This window comes from Hevea brasiliensis, unplaced genomic scaffold (assembly GCF_030052815.1).
Source record: "Hevea brasiliensis isolate MT/VB/25A 57/8 unplaced genomic scaffold, ASM3005281v1 Scaf1, whole genome shotgun sequence".
Classification (NCBI taxonomy): domain Eukaryota; kingdom Viridiplantae; phylum Streptophyta; class Magnoliopsida; order Malpighiales; family Euphorbiaceae; genus Hevea; species Hevea brasiliensis.
In genome coordinates, this window is record NW_026614585.1 from 8,718,174 (window position 1) to 8,737,794 (window position 19,621).

Sequence of the window (19,621 nt, forward strand, 5' to 3'; positions counted from 1 at the left end):
ACGGAAAGTCTTTATAAGGGTATCGAGGTACGAAATGCCCTTGGATTTGGAGATAATTACGAGATAGTGAATTTTGTTTCAGTTGTCTTCAAGCCCATGTGATGGCGGACCACTAGCATGGGATTAGTTTACCTTTTTTTAAGCTCCAAAACCAATGTTTTTTTTTTCTTTTTTCTATAAATTCAAAAAATAATATTATTGAAATAATAAATAATTAATTTTTTTATAAATATTATATAAATATTTTAATTATTAATATGAAATCACTGTCAGCTTAGTCAAGGGAGAGAAAATTTAGTTTATTTTAATTGTTCTCCCTAAACATTTTCAAAAGTTTATCAAAATTTATTTCTTATTAAACTCTTAAATTTTTTTAGACTATTTAAATATTTATAAAAACTAGTAAATAAATATAATAAATTTTTATTTTTTGTTTATTGACTCCTGTAAATTTTTTATTAGCTCTTAATAATTTATATTTTATTTATTATGATTTAAATTGAAACATTAAAAATATTTGGTTATCATTAAATAAATATAAAAATTTAATAAAAATTAATTATTCAAACTTTTAAATCTATAAATTAAAATTTGATTAGTAGTTGTTATTTGAAAATTAAATTTAAGCCAATGTAATAAACTATTACATAATTTAAAATCAGATGGGCTATATATATATATATATATATATATATATATACTTTCAATTCATTTAGCTTTTTTCCTTTTATTTCATTCAAATTGAATATTATTTTATTTACATGTACACATATAGACAAAATTAGATAATCAATAACTCTCTTAAATCATAATTAATTTATTGAATTGCTTTTGCTATAGCCAGCAACAAACGCCTAATATCTTACCCACCAGTCTTAAATTAGGATGTTTTGATAATTTATTATTTGGTACCTAAGTTTTTATTGATATTATAATTTGGTCCTTACATTTCGAAATTGAATAATTTAATTTATCACTTATGCTTTCATAAAAATCAGGAGTCTTTTCGCTCAATAATATTGTTAGTTTAAGTAAAAAGATAAATATACCCTTTATTTAATTAAGAAAAATTTATTATTTTATCCTTGAGTTTTGAACAATATTACAACTTGATTTCTATATTTTGAAAATTAAATAATTTAGTCCCTTATATATATATATGCTTCCCTTCAATTAAAATTAATATTTATCTAATAAATTAATTCTTTATGTTCTACAAAAAATAATTAAGGAAAAAATTTTAATGAAAGCAAAGTTAACGAGAAAAAGAAGTTTTAATAATTTTAACAATTATCAAATACATGTATTAAATCATTCGATTTTTAAAATATAGAAACTAAATTGTAATATTAATAAAACTTCATAGGTTAAATAGTAAATTTTTCTTCATTAATAAAAAATATATTTATCTTTTTACTTAAATTAATAGCAATAATAAAAAAAACCTTCAATTTTAATAAAAGTACAAGTGAGGATTAAATTATTAAATTTTTAAAATATAAAAATTAAATTATAATATCAATAAAAACTCAAAAATTAAATAATAAAATTCATTTTTATTGAAAATTATCTATTAAATATATTTGATTCACTATAAATTTTTTTTTTGGTGCATTCCAAAGGAGGTATCCCAGGCCATTACACATTTTGCTCAGCCCAGACTAATCCCCCTGTGCCAGTTTGTGGGTGCCTCGAAGGGCAGGATGGCTGGCCCCAGGTTTTAAAGCGCTCCATACACAACGCCCAGATCGAACCCGGGACGTTGCTTAAGGGAGGATGAGCCCCAACCGCTCAACCACACCCCTGGGGTTGATTCACTATAAATTTTGGTTCGCAGTAAACTAAATCGACGCCAGAATTTTCCCTTAATTTATGGGTCATTTGAGCCGCAATCAAGGCAAATGCGGCAAGTGAATGCTACTTCTATTCATTCCTCTAGAAAAAACAATGACAGTTGACAAGTAATGCTGCCAAGCACCTCTCAGTCAGAAATTATTTGGGAGTGACTTTTGAGATTAAAAAATAAGAATTATATTTTTATGTGTGTGTATATTTCACAAAAGAAAAATAAATAGATAAGTAATATTCTTTTCTATTTTAATTTGTTTATATGGCTTTCTCAATTATTAAAGTATCATTTTTTTTATAATATTTTGGTGACATGGAGAGCCTTTTGCAATTCTCATAATTTAATAATTAATATTTAACATAAGCACTCATGCTAGATTAACTAATAAAAATTGGAGAGCTTGGAAAAAGGAGATAATAATATGGTATATTTTTATATTTCTCCCACGATCTCGTCTCCCAGTATCTTCTAAACCAAGATTTTTAAACCCATCCGATCTTTGAATTCATAAAAAAGTAAAAAAAAAAAAAAAGAATTTAAATTTTAATCGATATTAAATTAAGATTTCCTATCTTAATTAATAAAAATTAAATATATGTTATTTAATTAGTTTTTTCACAAATTAATGTATTATATTAAAATAGTAAGTAATCAAAGATTTGGGTAATTTCAATTAAAATAGTAAATAATCCAAGATTTAGGAAATATACGCTAGGGCCTGCTTGTGGACTTATTAGATGGGGTCAGTTAGGGTTCCTAACTCCTAAGGACACTTTACTCAGGTACTAAAAGTATAATGACCAAAGGCCAAGTCGCTTTCCAATTTAAATAGAGGAAATGATGTTGCCTGTAGCAAGGGAAACATGGGATTTTCAAGCCAAACAATTGTCTTAGATTACTCCTTAAGGCTGCCTTTGGGCAAACTGCCCTGCCTACCACTATGTTCCCTTTACTTCATTTGGGGTACATAAACTAACACCAAATACAAGTACACTTAACTCCTTAAAAGAATTGAGATATTGTCAAGGGGATTGTGGTAGTGGAAACTCGAACCACCTGTGACATATATCTTCAACTGCTAGACTAAATCTGTAACACCCCTCACTTGACTACAGTGTAGTCAAGCGAGGTGTGTTATTTTCGGTGCCGGAGTACCCTATCTTATCTTACTTTATTCCTTTAATAATTTGATCTCGTTATATTTTAATATCAATTAATTTTCTATGGAGAAATCAACGGAGTTTCCCCTATTTTATTATCAGTAGACGTATTTCACTATTCACCTGCTTGAAATTTTCAATAATATTTTACAATAAAAATATTATTCATGCTCATCATATTTATCTCACATTTAATTCTTGTAATTCACATACTCATTTGTACAAATCTATTCATACTCAATTCATATGTAAACATTCTCAAATTACATAAGCAAAATTTTTAAATTTTCTTAATTTACATAATCTTCAAATTAATTACAGTTCCATAATCTATATTTTAACATACAATTCATAGTTTACATTACAAATAATAACTAATTATAATGTACAAAATACATAATATGATCTATATGGGCCCTATCTACGTGCATTACTGAGGAGGTGACAACCTTGAACACTCTGCAGATCAGACTCCAAAATCTCTATTTAGTATTCATTGGGCTGTAACTTCAGTACCTGTGCGAAGAAACAAATTCATCGCGCTAAGCATTGCTGCTTAGTGGTGCAATAATATAATAAGAAATAATGTATACAAATAAAAATAATTGGAGCATATTTTTTATACTCAAGAATTTTACTGGGTTCATATGAAATTTGCCATATATTATATTTTTTGTCATTTATGTTGCTCTCTAGAATCTCTTCTATCGTAAGTTTACAATAATCATTTATATAATGTACAAATAAATCTAAATATTTAGTTTATGTTTATATTATTATGGAGGATGCATTTCTAATAATTACTTACGTTATACTTATTTTGCTAGTCTTTCATTTACTCTCATAATATTTTCTATGTGTTGTGGATCATTTCATAATAATTAAATTATTAATACTAATTTAATACCTTTTGGATTTTTCTCACTGATTTATTTAGTTTCTAATATTTTTAACTTATTTCAATAATTTTTTTTTTTTGCCTAGGTAACCTATGACAGGCTGACTAAACTGGATAACGGGTCATTGGCACTGGACACCACGGTGCCTCGGGCCATCATACCATGGGACGCAGAACGTCAACCACGTATGCAGTTAGTATGGTTAAAAAGTTATGATAACACATAATCAGGCATAAAAGTCATGAGTGCGGGCATAAAGCCATGAATGCGGACACAAAGCCATGAATACATGTATAAAGCTTTTCGCAGTACTGCTAAAACAATACCCTATTGGCATGCCAATTTATCCAAACTGACACACATGTCTAGGCAATATAATGGCACATAATATCATTAAATATTAATATATTGTGTTTTATGACTTCATTATTTCAAGACAAATTTCATAATTTATACATTCATCATAATATTCATGCATTCCTTACATCATTCATATTGATCACAATTCTCAACAATGGTGTTCATGTACCATTGTACTCCAGACATTCCTCCTTTACTCGTAAAGAAAACTAATGTTCTATTCATATTTTCATGTGATTCATTTATTCATTATAATATTTATATGAATTCATAACTCATACAAGGTGTTATTATCTTATTTGTAATGGAAACATAAGTCCTAATCTAAACCTCATCCCATTCATACTCAACAATCCATCTAGGTTAATTTCATTTCATATTCAAGTGGTATCACTTATGTTTTATTAGACCTACTAGTAATGGGAATACAAATCTTAACTATATACTCACATAACTTAAATGTTCATTAAGTCATTTAGGTGAATTACTATTTCTATTCCAAGTAATCTATGAATATTTCATGGATTCTAAATTTCATACTTAATTTTTTCTCTACCTATTTAGTTCTTACACTTTGTGTCTTTGTATTATTATTCACTCAAATTATTGACTTTTTAATACATAATAAATTTATTGAACCTAAGTTCACCAAGATACCACATTTTGCATTCTAAAGTTCTTGGTATTGGTTGCCAATACTATTTCAAAGCTTAGTATTGGTTACTTTACAATTTTCAGATTTCAAGCACTAAGTTTACTGTTCCATTGATCATTTGTACAGTAGAAATTTGACAAAATTGTCTCCACAAAAGTTGTTTCTTATTATGTCTGGTTACATTTTTTTTTTGAATCACTCCATTTAGAGTTTTGTAGCTCAAGTTATGGCCCAAACACCATAACTGGCCGGATTGGACAGAATCTAAAATTTTGGGCAAAACTGGTTCTGGCAGATTTGGTGACCTAAGTTTGGTTGGCAATTTGACTAGGTTATGGTCAAAATTTGGATTTGTGTTCTTTATAAAAGTTGTAGGGTTATGTCTCAGCTTTCTGCTGGTAAAAGTTCAGATCAATTGAACTTTTCTACACTGAGTTATGACCATTTGAATAAACACTGTTTATTTAGTCATTTTCCAGGGACAACATGTTGATCACCTGGATTCGGGTAATTTTTATGTTAACTTGGATTGGTTTTCTGGGCAGGGTTTATTCACTAAAGTTGTTCCATTATGTGTCTAGTTTCATATACAATAGGCCTTGCACCAATTGAACCTATACAACTCCAGTTAGAGCTGCCCAAGCTTGCTAGACTCAAACCCAGTCTTGTAGGACACCAAGGGCAGCATGCCTAAGCTCAACTCCATTATTCTTACTTACTTCAATTCCTCCTCATACACATTCAAATGGTTACTAATTGACCATTACAATGTTAATATACCATTACATAAGCAAAACTCTAATTTTTCACAAACCCTAATTTCTAAAGTGTCCATTTCATGCTATCCATGCCATCTAACACATCCAACACACATAATTCAACATCTAAGTCAAGTTTTCTCATTACAAACTACTTCTAAACAATTCAGTTTATACAAATCAACAAATTTCATTATTCTCCCATGGCTGCCGATTTTCATACATACTTCAATATAATGTTTTGTTCAATTTTACAACAAATTCTCATCTAATTTGTCTTCCTAACAAAGATTAAAAAGAGAGGGAAGTAAGTATAGGCACTAACCTTTTTTAGCACTCTCTTGGCTTGTTGAAACCTTAGAATTTTTTTCACTTTCTTAAAATTTCTTGGCAGCCAAACACTCTAGGAAGGTCCAAGAATTATTTTTAATGTTGGGACTTTGAGGTTTTAGGTAAGGAATAAGAAGATTCAAGCTTGAGCAAAAATAAAAATGGAGGAATATGGAGGAGCTGGTCTGGCTAGCTTTTGAGAAGGAAGAGGAAGACTGAATTTTTATTTAGTTAATCTCTTTTTATCCCTTTTAAGAGGCTTGCCAATTTGTGATTGAGGGGAGAGTGTTTAATGACATCATATGATGTCATAATTCATAATTTCTTTCATTTTTCTTTTCTTTTCTTTTCTACTAATTTCTAATTTAATTTTTAGCGATATTTATTCATATTTTAGATCATAATAATTATTTACTTAATTGGATAAGTCGGCAAAAAATCATCTCTGAAGACGAAATGACCAAAATGCCCTCCGTTTGGCTTTTTAAGCTAAAATTGTCTGTCCTAATCGAAAAATTTTTCTAAACCTTTTCTTGGCATTCTAATGCCATAGAAACCTTAATGACTTTTCTCTGGAGCCTAAAAAATTATTTCATGAATTTTCTCCCGGGTTTAGGGCTTCTAGCTGCGAAAACCGCAATTTCTCACTGGGTTACCCATCGCTAGCTAGGGTACCGGCTCATTTAACTTGGTTGTATTTTATTTTTAAAATTTTTCCTAAATTTTTCTTATTAATATTTGAGTTATTTATGATTTCTCACTCTAGTTTAAATATTTTTCCAGACGTTCTACCTGTCCAAACCGACACCGGTTACCGGAACAGTTGAATGTACGGAATAGCTAAAGTGAGGGTGTTGCAAAATCGGATTAAAAAAAACTCTACTAATTCATATTTACTACGTTAATGGATGGTGATCATTTGCTTAAAGGGGAACCTTTCTTGGATGCCATTGTATGATTGATTCATGTTTACACAAATTAAAAGTGACAATGACAAATAGAATTAAGATAAGATTCTCAAAGTATAGGCTTTAATTTAGGGGCTATTAGTGCCTAAATCAACGGTGATTAACATGAAAGAATGTGCAAATGTTTGCTCTAAACATGGTTTGATTTATTGTCTGAAATTGACTAATCCAATCCTAATTCAACGTTCAATATTATTGTTTTTGTTTCCTCTTAAAACCAAACACATTATGCTTACAATTCAAGGTTGTTACCTTTCAAAACGAGATTTCAAGCCACATGATTATCATCATTATACACATTCAGAAAGAGACACATCTAATAATAGTTTTAATTTAATAGTATTTGAATTATTTTCAGGGTTATTACCTTTTTTTGGCAATAACTTTTAAGGTAATATTTAGTGTTTTAATTTAGTAACATAGTATTTATAGTAATATATAAAGGTTTAGAGACTCATTTATAAAAAAAAAAACTATCACTCTTGCTTTTAAAAATTGAGAAAGCATTTTGAATAGACTCAACAAGATGATACAACTATTTTTGTATTTAATAGTTAATTAAATAATTATTTTTATCGAATATTTCTGCTTTAAATCACTATATAAATAGTTAATCACTAACAATTAATATCTAATAAGATATTAGACAATTACTAAAATAGCTAACAGTAAATGGAATAACTAATATTGCCGATCATATCTATAAGATCTGACTTTCAATTTCAAACAAAATTAATTATAATTAAAAAATTAGACACGTCTTTAATTATAAACAATTAATTAATCAGATCTAAAATTATATAATTTTTCTCTTGAACTTTGTGATGGGTATGACTGCGAGGTAACTATGAATTTTTATTTTTATTTTTATTTTTAAAATTTTTTTCTTAATTGAGGTAACTATAAATTGAAAATAATGAGAAAAAAAAACATTTTCTTATTATATTTGGATATAGGGAAAAAATATTGAAAGAAAGTTATTTTTAATAATAAAATTACAATTTTAGCTCTAATTTTTTTAAAAAAATAAAAAAAATATAGATATGATATTTGTAATTTTTATATTTTCTTTCCACTTTCCCTCTAATTTAGAGAGAAATGCGAGTGAAATGTAATTTTTTTTTAAATTTCTTCTCTTTTTTTTTTCAATCAAATACAAAATAAATAGAAAACAAAGTTAGGCTCAAATTTTTCTTTCTCCCATATTTTCCCTTCATTCAAACATAGTATTAGAGTTTCAACACATGTATAATCCATCACCTTTCTATTATTTTTACGTAACTTGAATTTTGAATATCTATTTATGAATTTAAATTATGATTCGATTCAAAAATTTTTTACGATTAACATTAATATTGTAATATTCTATCATTTATTATATTTTTATGAGATATTTAGAAGACATATTAAAATTATAGTATTTTAAATAATTATATCTTATTATTTTTTATTTTAGTAAAATTTTTTCTTTCATATTATCTATAGATATAAACTTTATGATCAAATTATGAAAATTTTATATTAATTTATTTTTGTATTGTACCATTCTGCGATTGCGTGAACGCTTTAAAATTACTTGGCTGCAATAACACTTTGTTCATGTATATGTCTCTTTGAAGTACATAACAGCATTTTCAGTTGGCACTATCATTTGAGACAGTGGTTGACCTGAATTACCACACCAATCATTCAGATCCCATCACTCCTTTTATCAATAAATATATATTACTTCTTTCTCTTTTATCAGAAATTATATATAATTAATTTCAAAATTTCCATCCATTAATTTAATAAAATTTTAATCATTATGGTAAAAATTATTAAAAATAAAGACTATTCTCCAAGATTATATGCATTGTCAGACTAAATATTATAGTGATAGTTAAATCAAAAAGAAAGAAAACCATATCAAAAGGCAAATCTTTGAGCAGATAAAATTATGCAGAAAATGGGTTCAAGTTGCTAACGAGAAAGTTAAACAAATAGTCTAATGTTACTGACAAACAGACAGAACAAATATAAGACAGTCCAAGAACTGCAAGAACTGAAGGTATCAGACAGGCTTGAGGTTGAGGGTATCTTTCTTTTTTTTAATATAACTAATTAATATTATTATTTATTATAAAGATTCAGAATTCAAAATGATGAATTGAAGAAATTAAATAATGCAAGTGTTTGCAGAAGAAAGAGCCCAGTACAGTAATCATCTGTTGTTGTTGTACCTTCTAACATGTGGTTGGTAGTTCGGAAAGGGACAAGTCATCTGGGTCCTGGGCTTTACATCAAAACGGCAACTCACGTGCCTCTTTATTTTTTATTTTTTTTAAATTTTTTTTATAATCCTTAGCCTATAGAAATATGGATACTTCATCAAAAGAACATGGCTACAAGGCCCTAAGCCATTAAGAGATAAAAGCTGTAAAAACTCAAAACTCAAGTCCACTTACAATGGAACCCTGGAACCGTCGAGTTTTAATTTGAATCATTCAACTACTGCTGCCTTGGCAGAACAACGAACCTTCTTCCGCACCAGAGAAAGTCCAGCGAAGGAAGAGTTGCAAATAGACAACTTAAAACGCATATGAAACACAACAACAAGAAGGGAAGGAAACAAGAGCCTCCTCCCTATTAACCGATTTGCTTAGAGCACAAACTATTCTTCCTAAAGGACTTGAGAACGAAGAGGCTTTGCAGCATAAACACAATATCACCCAGGCTAGTAACCAGTGCCATACTGAACTGAAAAAAGGCTTAGCGTAACACAAGCGTCTCGCATTGAAATCATTTATATGAATTATTTCTTACCATTCAATTTTGTTTGACACCAATTCTACATTAATATTCAAAAATTATAAATTTTTTAGAACTACTTCCTTCAATGTTATTTTAGTTCTTCCTCTTTCTCTCCTTACGCTTCCCACCATTAATTTTATCACATTTTCATATTGGAGCATTTGATTATCTATATTGAGCATAACCAATCATTTTAATCCAACACTTTCATTTTATTCTCAGATATGTATTACACGCACTTTTTAGCGAATGTGATCATTACTAATCTTATCTAATATCATAATAGCATAAATTCATTTTAGCATATACACCTCTATCATGCTCATTTGGTGGATATATTATGCTTTAAATATCCAATATTCACTCTCATATAATATAGCTGACCTGACCACAGTTTTTTAGAACTTATCTTTCATTTTTTTAAGGATCTTAGTTATATAATACACTCATCGCACTCCTCTATTTCATTCATACTATTTTGATTCTATGAATTATATCTCATCTGTTACTCTGTTCTTTTGGACGATGGAATCTAAGTATTTGAATTAATTGCATTTTGATACCAAAATTTCATTCAATCGAATCTCCCTTCCATTCTTTCCATGAGAGCTAAACTCACAATATATATATTCTTTCATACTTCTATTTAGTCTAAAACTCATACTCTCAATATCCTTCTCTACAACTCCAACCTTGATTAATTTTTTTCACTAATTTCATCCATTTAAAGCAGCATCATTTATAAATAATATGTATTATGAGACATCATCTTGAATATGACTGTTGTCTCATATTGATTTGGAATAAATTAAAGTATTTGAGCTAAATATAAAATTTAGATAAATTTTGCTCTCTTGAATTAGTTTGTGAGATGGAGTTAGATCCGATTTATTTATTTATTTTTTATAATAACTAATTCGTTCATCTATAACTAAAGCAAAAAGGTATAAACTCAAAACTAATCTCTAACATAAACCCACTATTATAAGAAATTTGTCCATATCCTTTTTTTTTTTTTATTATTCTTACATTTGTAATCACCTTTCATACATGTCTTAATAACATTTATATATTTGAGATTGACTCATTTCTTATCTAACAACTATCAAATAATTTCTCTTGATATTATATATTTTTTATAATTAAAAAAAATGTCCACCAAGTATTAAAAATATTTAAAAAATAATCACTTTTCTTAACATATTTTGCAATAAATTTGTCGTTTCTCATATTATTAAAATAATTTAACATTTTTTTTTCTTTTTCCCTACATTCAATTTGGCTGCAAAATTCTCGGAATCAATTTGAAAAAAGTTTCCTTTCCCCAGAAGCGAGGTATGGATGTGGAGTCGGAGAGCCCAGCCGACTCAGAGCCCATTTTGAAGTCGGGCTTGAAAGTAGAACAATTCCAAACCCTTGTAAAGGCAAATGTCCAAAATACCCTTACATATACACTTCTGGATATTCCGGAAAATGATCCAAAATCCATAACAACGAACGAGAAAGTGGGAGACCACAAGCACTTGCAGGCAGCAGCAGCCAAGAGGTACGATCTCTGCAGCAATGCTCCACCTTCACCTTCACCCTATCCTCACTTCTCCGCGCAATTCACCCCCAATCACGACCGTCCACTCCAACCTATTCCCCATTTGGACCTCAACATCAATGGCCCCTGTTCACCTTCGACCAAAGCCCTTAATTAATTCCATAACGTGCATGGCCAAACCCAGGAGAGTGAAAATGGTGGCCAAGCAGATTCAAAGAGAGCTTTCCGATATGCTTCTAACTGATACGGTGCTACAGTACGCCGTTCTGCCGGAGTCTGCTTTGGGTGCTGATAGATATCTGTCTTCTCTTACCACCATCAGTGACGTTGAAGTCTCCGCTGATTTGCAGGTACCCAATTGGTGAAATAGTTAATATCGTTGATAATATTGAATGGCTATCGTATATGTATTGAGTAATTAAGGGGAGTGATGTTTCGTGGTGTAACTGGCTGTTCTGGATACATGTGTTTTCTGCAGGTGGTTAAAGTGTATGTATCTGTTTTTGGAGATGACAGAGGAAAGGAGGTTGCGATTGCTGGGTTAAAATCGAAAGCCAAGTATGTTAGGAGTGAGTTAGGGAGGCGTATGAAGTTAAGGCTGACTCCTGAGATACGTTTTATTGAAGATGAATCTCTGGAGAGAGGAAGCAGGGTAAAAACTTTACTATGCCTTTATATACCATCTCTGCATTGAAAAATTCTGCCTTTGCTAGTGGAAAAGTTCAAAAACCAAGTCTATGTTTTTGAATGAAGCCATGAACATTAGGTACTAACATGACCATTATAAAACGTTGCCATGTATTTTAAAGTGTCTCCTGAAAGATGAGATGTGTAGAGTTAACTCTTGTATGTTCATCACATTGTTATTGATGTAGCTAGCTGAGGCATCTTAGGAAACTATCAAGTGTTGATGAATTTTACTGTCTATATTCTCTGTAGTTTCATTTGCCTAATTTCCTTAAGGATGATGAAAGTGATGACTGATGATATGGATTTTTCAGCTATTGGTTCAGGATATCTATTTTTCGACATGGTGTTTTTGGATAACCTTTTAAAAGTGGCCTTTTAATGCATGCCTAAATTTAGTATACGCCCATTTTCATGAAAATTTTTATTTGACATTTGCCTATATCAACTTTACGGATCTGTTACAGATGAATTGGTGAGAAATAAAGATTTTGGTATTTGTTCCTCAAATTTGGATATACAATGATGTGCCTAGTTCTTACATCTTTTGGTTTCTGTCTTTGCACACTGTTTCTCCCTTTCCTCATATAAGTATTCAGCTGGTTTTACTGAGGGCTTTTTTGTTCAACTTGGTGAATACTAAGTTTTGATGTTGTTTATATAGTTCACGTCATGGTGAGGACTGCTTAATCAATTTATAGATTGCATGGGCTTTATTTTTGTCAAAGAATCTCTTTGTATATTTGCCAATCTCACTCGAACTCATTAAATATGTTGGTTTGAGTTTTTCTGTTGTGGTGATAATGAACATATGATTTTCCATTTATGTATTTGTTCTTGCATAATACTGGCAACATCTTCAATAATTTTATCTTCTGGGATCAGTCATTGGGTTTTCGGCTGATACTGATATGTTCAATTAACCTTTCAGGTGATTGCAATATTAGATAGAATTAAAGCTGAGAAGGAGAATGGCTTAGATGAAGATGATCTATCTGAATCATATGATTCACCTCAAGATGATAGAGATTGGGAGGGTGATGACCCTGATGAGGACATTATATATGTAAAATAGACACTTCAGCAATTGCCTGGCTTCACAGTTGTTTGATTTTCAGGCATGGCCATGCTTCATATCCGGTTAGTTTCTTTATGACTTTGTCTTCTTCTTTGGATGGATGATGCTTTTAGTCGGTTATGTTATTAGTTGGTTTGCAGTTTAACACATGTAATTATATTACTCTTAGCAATAAGAAGATCTGCATTGCTAATTTGCTAATAATGGCTTGGTTTATTACTTATGCTAAATTTAAGATTCTGATCTCAGAAACTCTTTTTGTGACTTACGAGGAGCCAAACAAGCAAAATATAATTAGAATTATTGTTATTCTATGAGTTTGTGAGTTGATTTGTATATTTTATGAGCTTGAATTAAAAACATGTGCACAATTTGAAACATTTAGAAACTTAGAATCAAGTAAAAATAGTGTCAAACTCATGCTTTTAAGGTAAAATCAATACAATGTTACATGGTAAGGTTTAAAAAAAAAAAAAACCCTGATTTTGCTCATGTGAATTTGCAATATCACCTCTCCACGTCAGTAAACCATTGCTGCTTGTTCAATATGGAATCTTTCTTTTTCCCCCTTTCTTTCTAGTTCCTAGTTCTAAAGTGTTTACTTAAGCACACCATTAAATTCTTCTTATAGTTGTTATTTACTGTAGACTTATTCAATTTGGCATCTGTGTTTTCTTCTTTCGTATTGTTTCAAGTTTTAAATGTTAAATTATTTACTTAAGCACTGTTAAATTATATATGGAACTATTACTTATGTCCTAGTCATAGTTATTAAGGCGAAAAGCGACACTAAAGCGATAGGGTCTCGCCTTGCCTTTTTGAAGTGAGGCGCCCCGCCGTGACATAGTCTAAATTATATATATTTGTGCGCGCGCGCATACACACACACACACACACACACACATATTAGCATAATATACATATTCAAATTTAAAATAATTTTATTATTATTATTATTATTATTATTATTAACTACTAGAATAATATAATTTTCAAATCTGCTTATAAATTACTTTGTCTTTATTATAATTGTTTTATGGAATTGTATTTATCATAATTACTGCCGCTAATTGCTCCACTAACATAGTAAAGTCAATTAATTACCCCACCAATTACTCTAATTTATTGTCACCAGCCACCAATATAGTAAAGTCACCTAATTACTCCACCAATTACTCACTCCAATTTATTGCCACCAACCTGCTGTATTTCATTTTGTTTCTTCTTCTTCCCTGGATTTTCGCAGAAACGTGGTTATGCTTCTTCTTCTTACATCTACTCCTTCCTTTTTTTTTTTATAATTTTCACAGAAAACTATTGTTTCTTTGGCTGCTGCATTGTGAAAATGAGAAAAGGTAGGGTATTTTTCTTTTAAAACACAGAAATAAAATAAATAAATAAAAGAGGTAATATGAGAGAGGCGACACCTCTCTCGCCTAGTGCCTCCTCGCTGTGGCGAGAGAGGCGCTCGCCTCTCTCATCCCAGTCGAGGCAAGGCAGCCTCGCCCCGCCTCGCTCGACGCCTTTTGGTGCCTTTAATAACACTAGTCCTAGTCCTACAATAATGTTTGTGCATGTTTATGTTAATGTGTACATTGTACTTATGTAACATTATTAGCTTGGTGATGGACCTCACTATTGATGAAATTGTGTAATATAGTAATTGTTAATATAATAATAATGAATTTAAATAAATATTAATTAGTCAAATTGATATGTGATTATAGTTACTCTCACATTGATTACTTTGATCATAGAGATGTTACTTTTAAAGATCAAATCATTTGAATGCCTTATTTAACAAAATGTTAAAAAGCTTATTTATGACCTTTTACTTGTAAAGCTACATATTTGATGACTGTTCTATTTAGTTCGTCAAATCTTATGATGTTATGATTTAAGTTTATTCCTTTATGGACCTCCAACTTTATGTTAAATAAACTAAGTTTGACAACCTTGGTTGAAAAGCCTGCCTCGCCTCGCTTGGCAGTGCCTCGCCTCGCCTGGGATGAGAGGGGCGAGCCCCTCTCTCGCCACAGCAAGGAGGCACCAGGCGAGAGAGGCGTCGACTCTCTCATATTACCTCTTTTTATTTATTTATTTTATTTCTGTGTTTTAAAATGAAAAATACCCTACCTTTTCTCATTTTCACACTGCAGTAGCCAAAGAAGCAGTAGTTTTCTGTGAAAATTAAAAAAAAAAAAAAAGAAAGGAGTAGATGGAAGAAGAAGAAGCAGAACCACGTTTCTGCGAAAATCCAAGGAAGAAGAAGAAACAAAATGAAATACAGCAGGTTGGTGGCAGTAAATTGATGGCAATAAATTGGAGTGAGAGTAATTGGTGGAGTAATTAGGTGACTTTACTATATTGGTGGAGTCATTAGTGGCAGTAATTATAATAAATACAATTCCATAAAACAATTATAATAAAAAAGTAATTTATAAGCAGATTTGAAAATTATATTATTCTAATAGTTAATAATAATAATAATAAAATAATTTTAAATTTGAATATGTATATTATGCTAATACATAAATATGTGTGTGTGCGCGCGCTAAAAAATATATATAATTTAGGCTATGTTACGGCGTAGCGCCTCTTACCTCGCAAAAAAGGCAAGGCGAGACCTTATCGCTTTAGCGTCGCCTTTCGCCTTAATAACTATGGTTAGTAGGTGTCCTCTCCATGATGATTGAAGGGACAACTTTCTTTCTATCTTTTGGTTGGGGTGGGGAGGGAACAAATAATGAAATTTCATTCATTACTAAGCAATCTCCAATACAACAGAACCACCAACTATTGGGAGTATTTACAACCCAAGGTGTCACAAGAATGACGGGACAAATTAATTATCAATGTCAATCAAACCATCACTGAACCCCAATAATCGCTTAATCCTACTTAGAAACCTATGTGCTACCTTGTGGAGTTGCATTGCCTGAAAGCATATCAGAATATGGTTTTAGCGCATGTGTTAAACCTAAGCTGCATTTTTTTTTTGTGGATTCATTGAATAGGATATCACACATTTCATGCTTATAATTTATATTAGAACTATCTCTGGCATGTGGTGTCACAACTTGCTCACTTTAGGATGCTTTAACCGTTGTTTATAAAGCCTTCACTTGATTTAATGCAGGGGAGAGATTATAAGCATACTGTTAATATGGCAGAAGCAAATCTGCCTCCTGGACCATCTCATCCTGTGAGAACTTAGCCATGATTTTTTGTCTTACTCGTCTAATATGTAGTTTATGCATGTAGTATATGATTTTCCAATTAATTTTTCGATTTTAATGTGACTGTCAGATTCAGAATAGTGTTGAAAACTGCTAAAATCTTTAATGCATAACATATTAAGCTTAACACAAATCCCGTGCCCAGCTGACCTAAATCATGGGTAGACAAATGATTAGGCATGTATCTCATGCCTGAAACTTGTCTTTGTGGAGCTGCCAAAGAGCTGGCTTGAACTTGAACTCAGGCACAGGGACTTGGGTTCATCTCCCGTCTGGAGACTTAACTTGGCCTCATAAGCACATGAATAACAAAATCTTCTGAAGAGAAAACCATTTCAGGTAGCAAATGACCATCAATTGCAGTATGCTTCTGGTGGCATGAGGAAATCGTAATTTGCGTGAGGATAGCACAAATGATTTAAGTAGCATTTTTTGAAACAGAAAGTAACCTAAGCACCAGGCAGACTGTAGAACTGAATCTACAGTGAGGATGAGTTTTACGCCAGCTATTTCATTTTTTTCGTAATCCCCAAAGAGGAAGAAGCTTCTGAAATGGATTAAATCCCCATTAACATACAAGCAGCAGAAAATTCAAATTGAGCACCAGCCACCAGAGAACCACAAGAATATAATGATTTTAGTTAAGCAAGGTATGGGACTTGCAATAACGTTAAACCCTGCAAACTATCGTTATTTTCCTGCCATTTTGACATATTCCCTTACCGGAAATTTATTTATTTATTTAATTTTGAAAAAGGTGAAACAATTAGGTGCACATATGTAGGGTTCCTTCCGAAGGGGATCGTAGCTCCTTTATGCAAGCAATGTGCAAGGGGTATCATAATACAAGAAATATGCAATCTGCTACAGGCAGTGAATTTTACGATTATATCCACCGCTTACAACCCAAGCATTCAACTTATTTAACATGATGCTCACATTTTTTCACTTCATTGAATACAACTCTCATAAGAAGTAAGAAATATTGCTCAAAGAAGTGAAGAAATAGAAACTAGTCAACAGAGCGTTGACAAGGCCAAAGAAAATCAAGGAACCAAGAAATTACAAAGGGGAAAATAAACTAGGAGCAAGCATTCTTTCTAAAGTTTGAAGTTCAAGTGTTCACCATACAGAACAATAGGATAAATTGATAGATCATGTTATGAATCAAACACTGGTAAAACCTTGATGTTTATTATTTCAATCAAGGAAATTTTCCAACATTTACGCATTGTCAGCTAAGCAATACAAAATAAGCTTTCCTTTCTGGGGGCCAGGGCAGGCGAAGTAAACAATTCTCGAAAGACTAGGTTAAAAACCTCCACCAAAAAGCTTTGAAAAGATATAACCTGTGCAACATGGTCTAAAAAAGCTTTACATCAATATGACAATCGGGTACCTTTCCAATCCCAAGCAATCACATTATTTCTATGCCAGCAAAACTCAGGTCTCCTAACTTCAAACAACCCATCTCTGTTAGTGATGAGCCTTTGCTTCAGCTTTCTTGTGAGACTTTGCTTTTGCCTGCATTTGGAAAAAGAGGCTTCAAGTAAGCATTTATTTGTACTCTCTATCATAACTGTCCTGAGGGCGTGTGTGTGTGTGTGTGTGTGTGTGTGTGTGTGAGAGAGAGAGAGAGAGAGAGAGAGAGAGAGAGAGAGAGAGAGAGAGAGAGTTTCCAAATATGTCCTCTGTTAGAAGTGAATAACATAAGCAAATGTGAGTTTGTTCATGTTTTTGTCAAAAACACAGACAAACAGAGAAAATGATGTTAGGTTAACATATTGTTGGGAATTAGTTGCAAAGAAACACATGAATGAAACAAAGTAGAATAGGCTTGGAAGTATTCTAAGAATACTACTATTCAACTTAAACAAGTTATAAGAACAGATAAAAGAGAGTTAGGTGAAGAAAATAAATTAAATCAACAAGCAACTACCTCAACCAAAAGAAAAATAGCTATAGCAACTTGTAAAGTGAAATTAAACAAGCACAAAAACAACTCTCAAGCAAAGAAACAGTTCCATCCTATCAAGAATGCTTCTCCATCTGCTTTCTTCTCATAAGTCCAGCAGTGACTTGGCATTGCCCATTAGGCTATTTAAATTGATCGCAAGTTCTCAGCACTCTTCAAATCTTTAAAGTCTCATAAACAAATATCCAGTTAAGCGTCGAAAAAAGCTTGGTATCCTAGCATTAGAGACTTATCTACAAATATTAAACAATTTTCATTTAAGCATTTCCCCTCAATTTCTCAAAGATTCTTGTTTGGGTTTGTTAACAGATCAAAATTTGCCTAGCTGAAAAATCAACTCAGCAGATGAACTACAAACAGCAACTAGAGAAAAGGAATAAAGTACAATATCACAAACTGGACAATATCCTCCATTCAAAACCTAAAGACCAATTAAAATGGAAAGAAAATGCACAAACCCATCGAACAACAAAAAGAAAATGATTGCAAACGCATTATAAAATAATGGGATTGCAACCAAAAATAAGGGTATTGTCATTCACATTGAAAAAAAAATCAATAAATCAGATTAAAAACAAACAATCGAGTTACGTACCTTGAGATATTTGAGTTTCAGGTTCCCATACACAAGACCCAGAGAGAAAGCTGACACACGAGCCACCTAAAATGACAATAATAGAAGATTGAATTCAATAGTAGAGACTCATAAAATTTATTTTCTTTTTTCGTGTAATTTCTAAGGAAGCAAACAGAGGATGAGGAAAGTACCAGGGCGATGGTGCTGGTGCCAGAGTAGGGTCCAGGCGGCGGCGTCATTTCCTGAGAAAGGGAACGAAGAAGTGGAAAAGAAGAAGAGGAGAGTTGCAATGAGACTCTTCTAAGCCCTAGATTTTGATTTTGGACCTTAGCTTAGATCCCCAAACAATTCTCTGCCTGCAATGCATCATAAAATATTAAATATATTTTTTTTTCACGAAGAAAATATTAAATATTAAATCCCATATGACTAAGAAAATTCAAATTTTTGTAAGATTTTTTAATTTTAGTTAAATCTTTTAATTTAATTAATTTAATCTTAAATTTATATTAATTTTAAGTTTAATAATTAACTTAATTATATGCTTCAATCATAAAAATAATTCAAATATTTTCTTACACTCCTAATATTAATTTTTCATTCTATCAATTTTAGTAAATTTTTTCAAATTGATAAAATATTATTTTATTTAATAAAATTAAATATTATTTTAATTAATTTTTTCTTTTATATATTACTTATTTTATAAATACATATTATTTTGAAAGTTATAATCAAATTTCTTTT

The 19,621-nt window shown here is 30.9% G+C and overlaps 2 protein-coding genes across 3 annotated transcripts; one reads left to right on the forward strand and one right to left on the reverse strand.

Moving 5' to 3' along the window:
- The first annotated feature begins 11,252 nt into the window (after positions 1–11,252).
- Positions 11,253–16,455, forward strand: LOC110635462 (probable ribosome-binding factor A, chloroplastic). Of its 2 annotated transcripts, XR_009146421.1 has the most exons (4): positions 11,253–11,668; positions 11,797–11,970; positions 12,937–13,145; positions 16,223–16,455. XR_009146421.1 is itself a non-coding variant. In XM_058141333.1 (3 exons), exons 1-3 carry the CDS (start codon positions 11,336–11,338, stop codon positions 13,078–13,080), a joined length of 651 nt encoding a protein of 216 aa, XP_057997316.1. In that variant the 5' UTR covers positions 11,276–11,335; the 3' UTR covers positions 13,081–13,397. The 2 variants fall into 2 exon arrangements, 1 of the variants encoding a protein (XP_057997316.1); XM_058141333.1 differs by lacking the exon at positions 16,223–16,455 and having other exon boundaries at positions 11,276–11,668; positions 12,937–13,397.
- Positions 16,456–17,497: 1,042 nt separating this feature from the next.
- On the reverse strand, positions 17,498–19,245 carry LOC110635463 (uncharacterized). The gene is made up of 3 exons (XM_021784801.2): positions 19,066–19,245; positions 18,893–18,958; positions 17,498–17,846 (listed from the first exon to the last, which is right to left on the reverse strand). Exons 1-3 carry the CDS (start codon positions 19,111–19,113, stop codon positions 17,799–17,801), a joined length of 162 nt encoding a protein of 53 aa, XP_021640493.1. The 5' UTR covers positions 19,114–19,245; the 3' UTR covers positions 17,498–17,798.
- Positions 19,246–19,621: the final 376 nt, after the last annotated feature.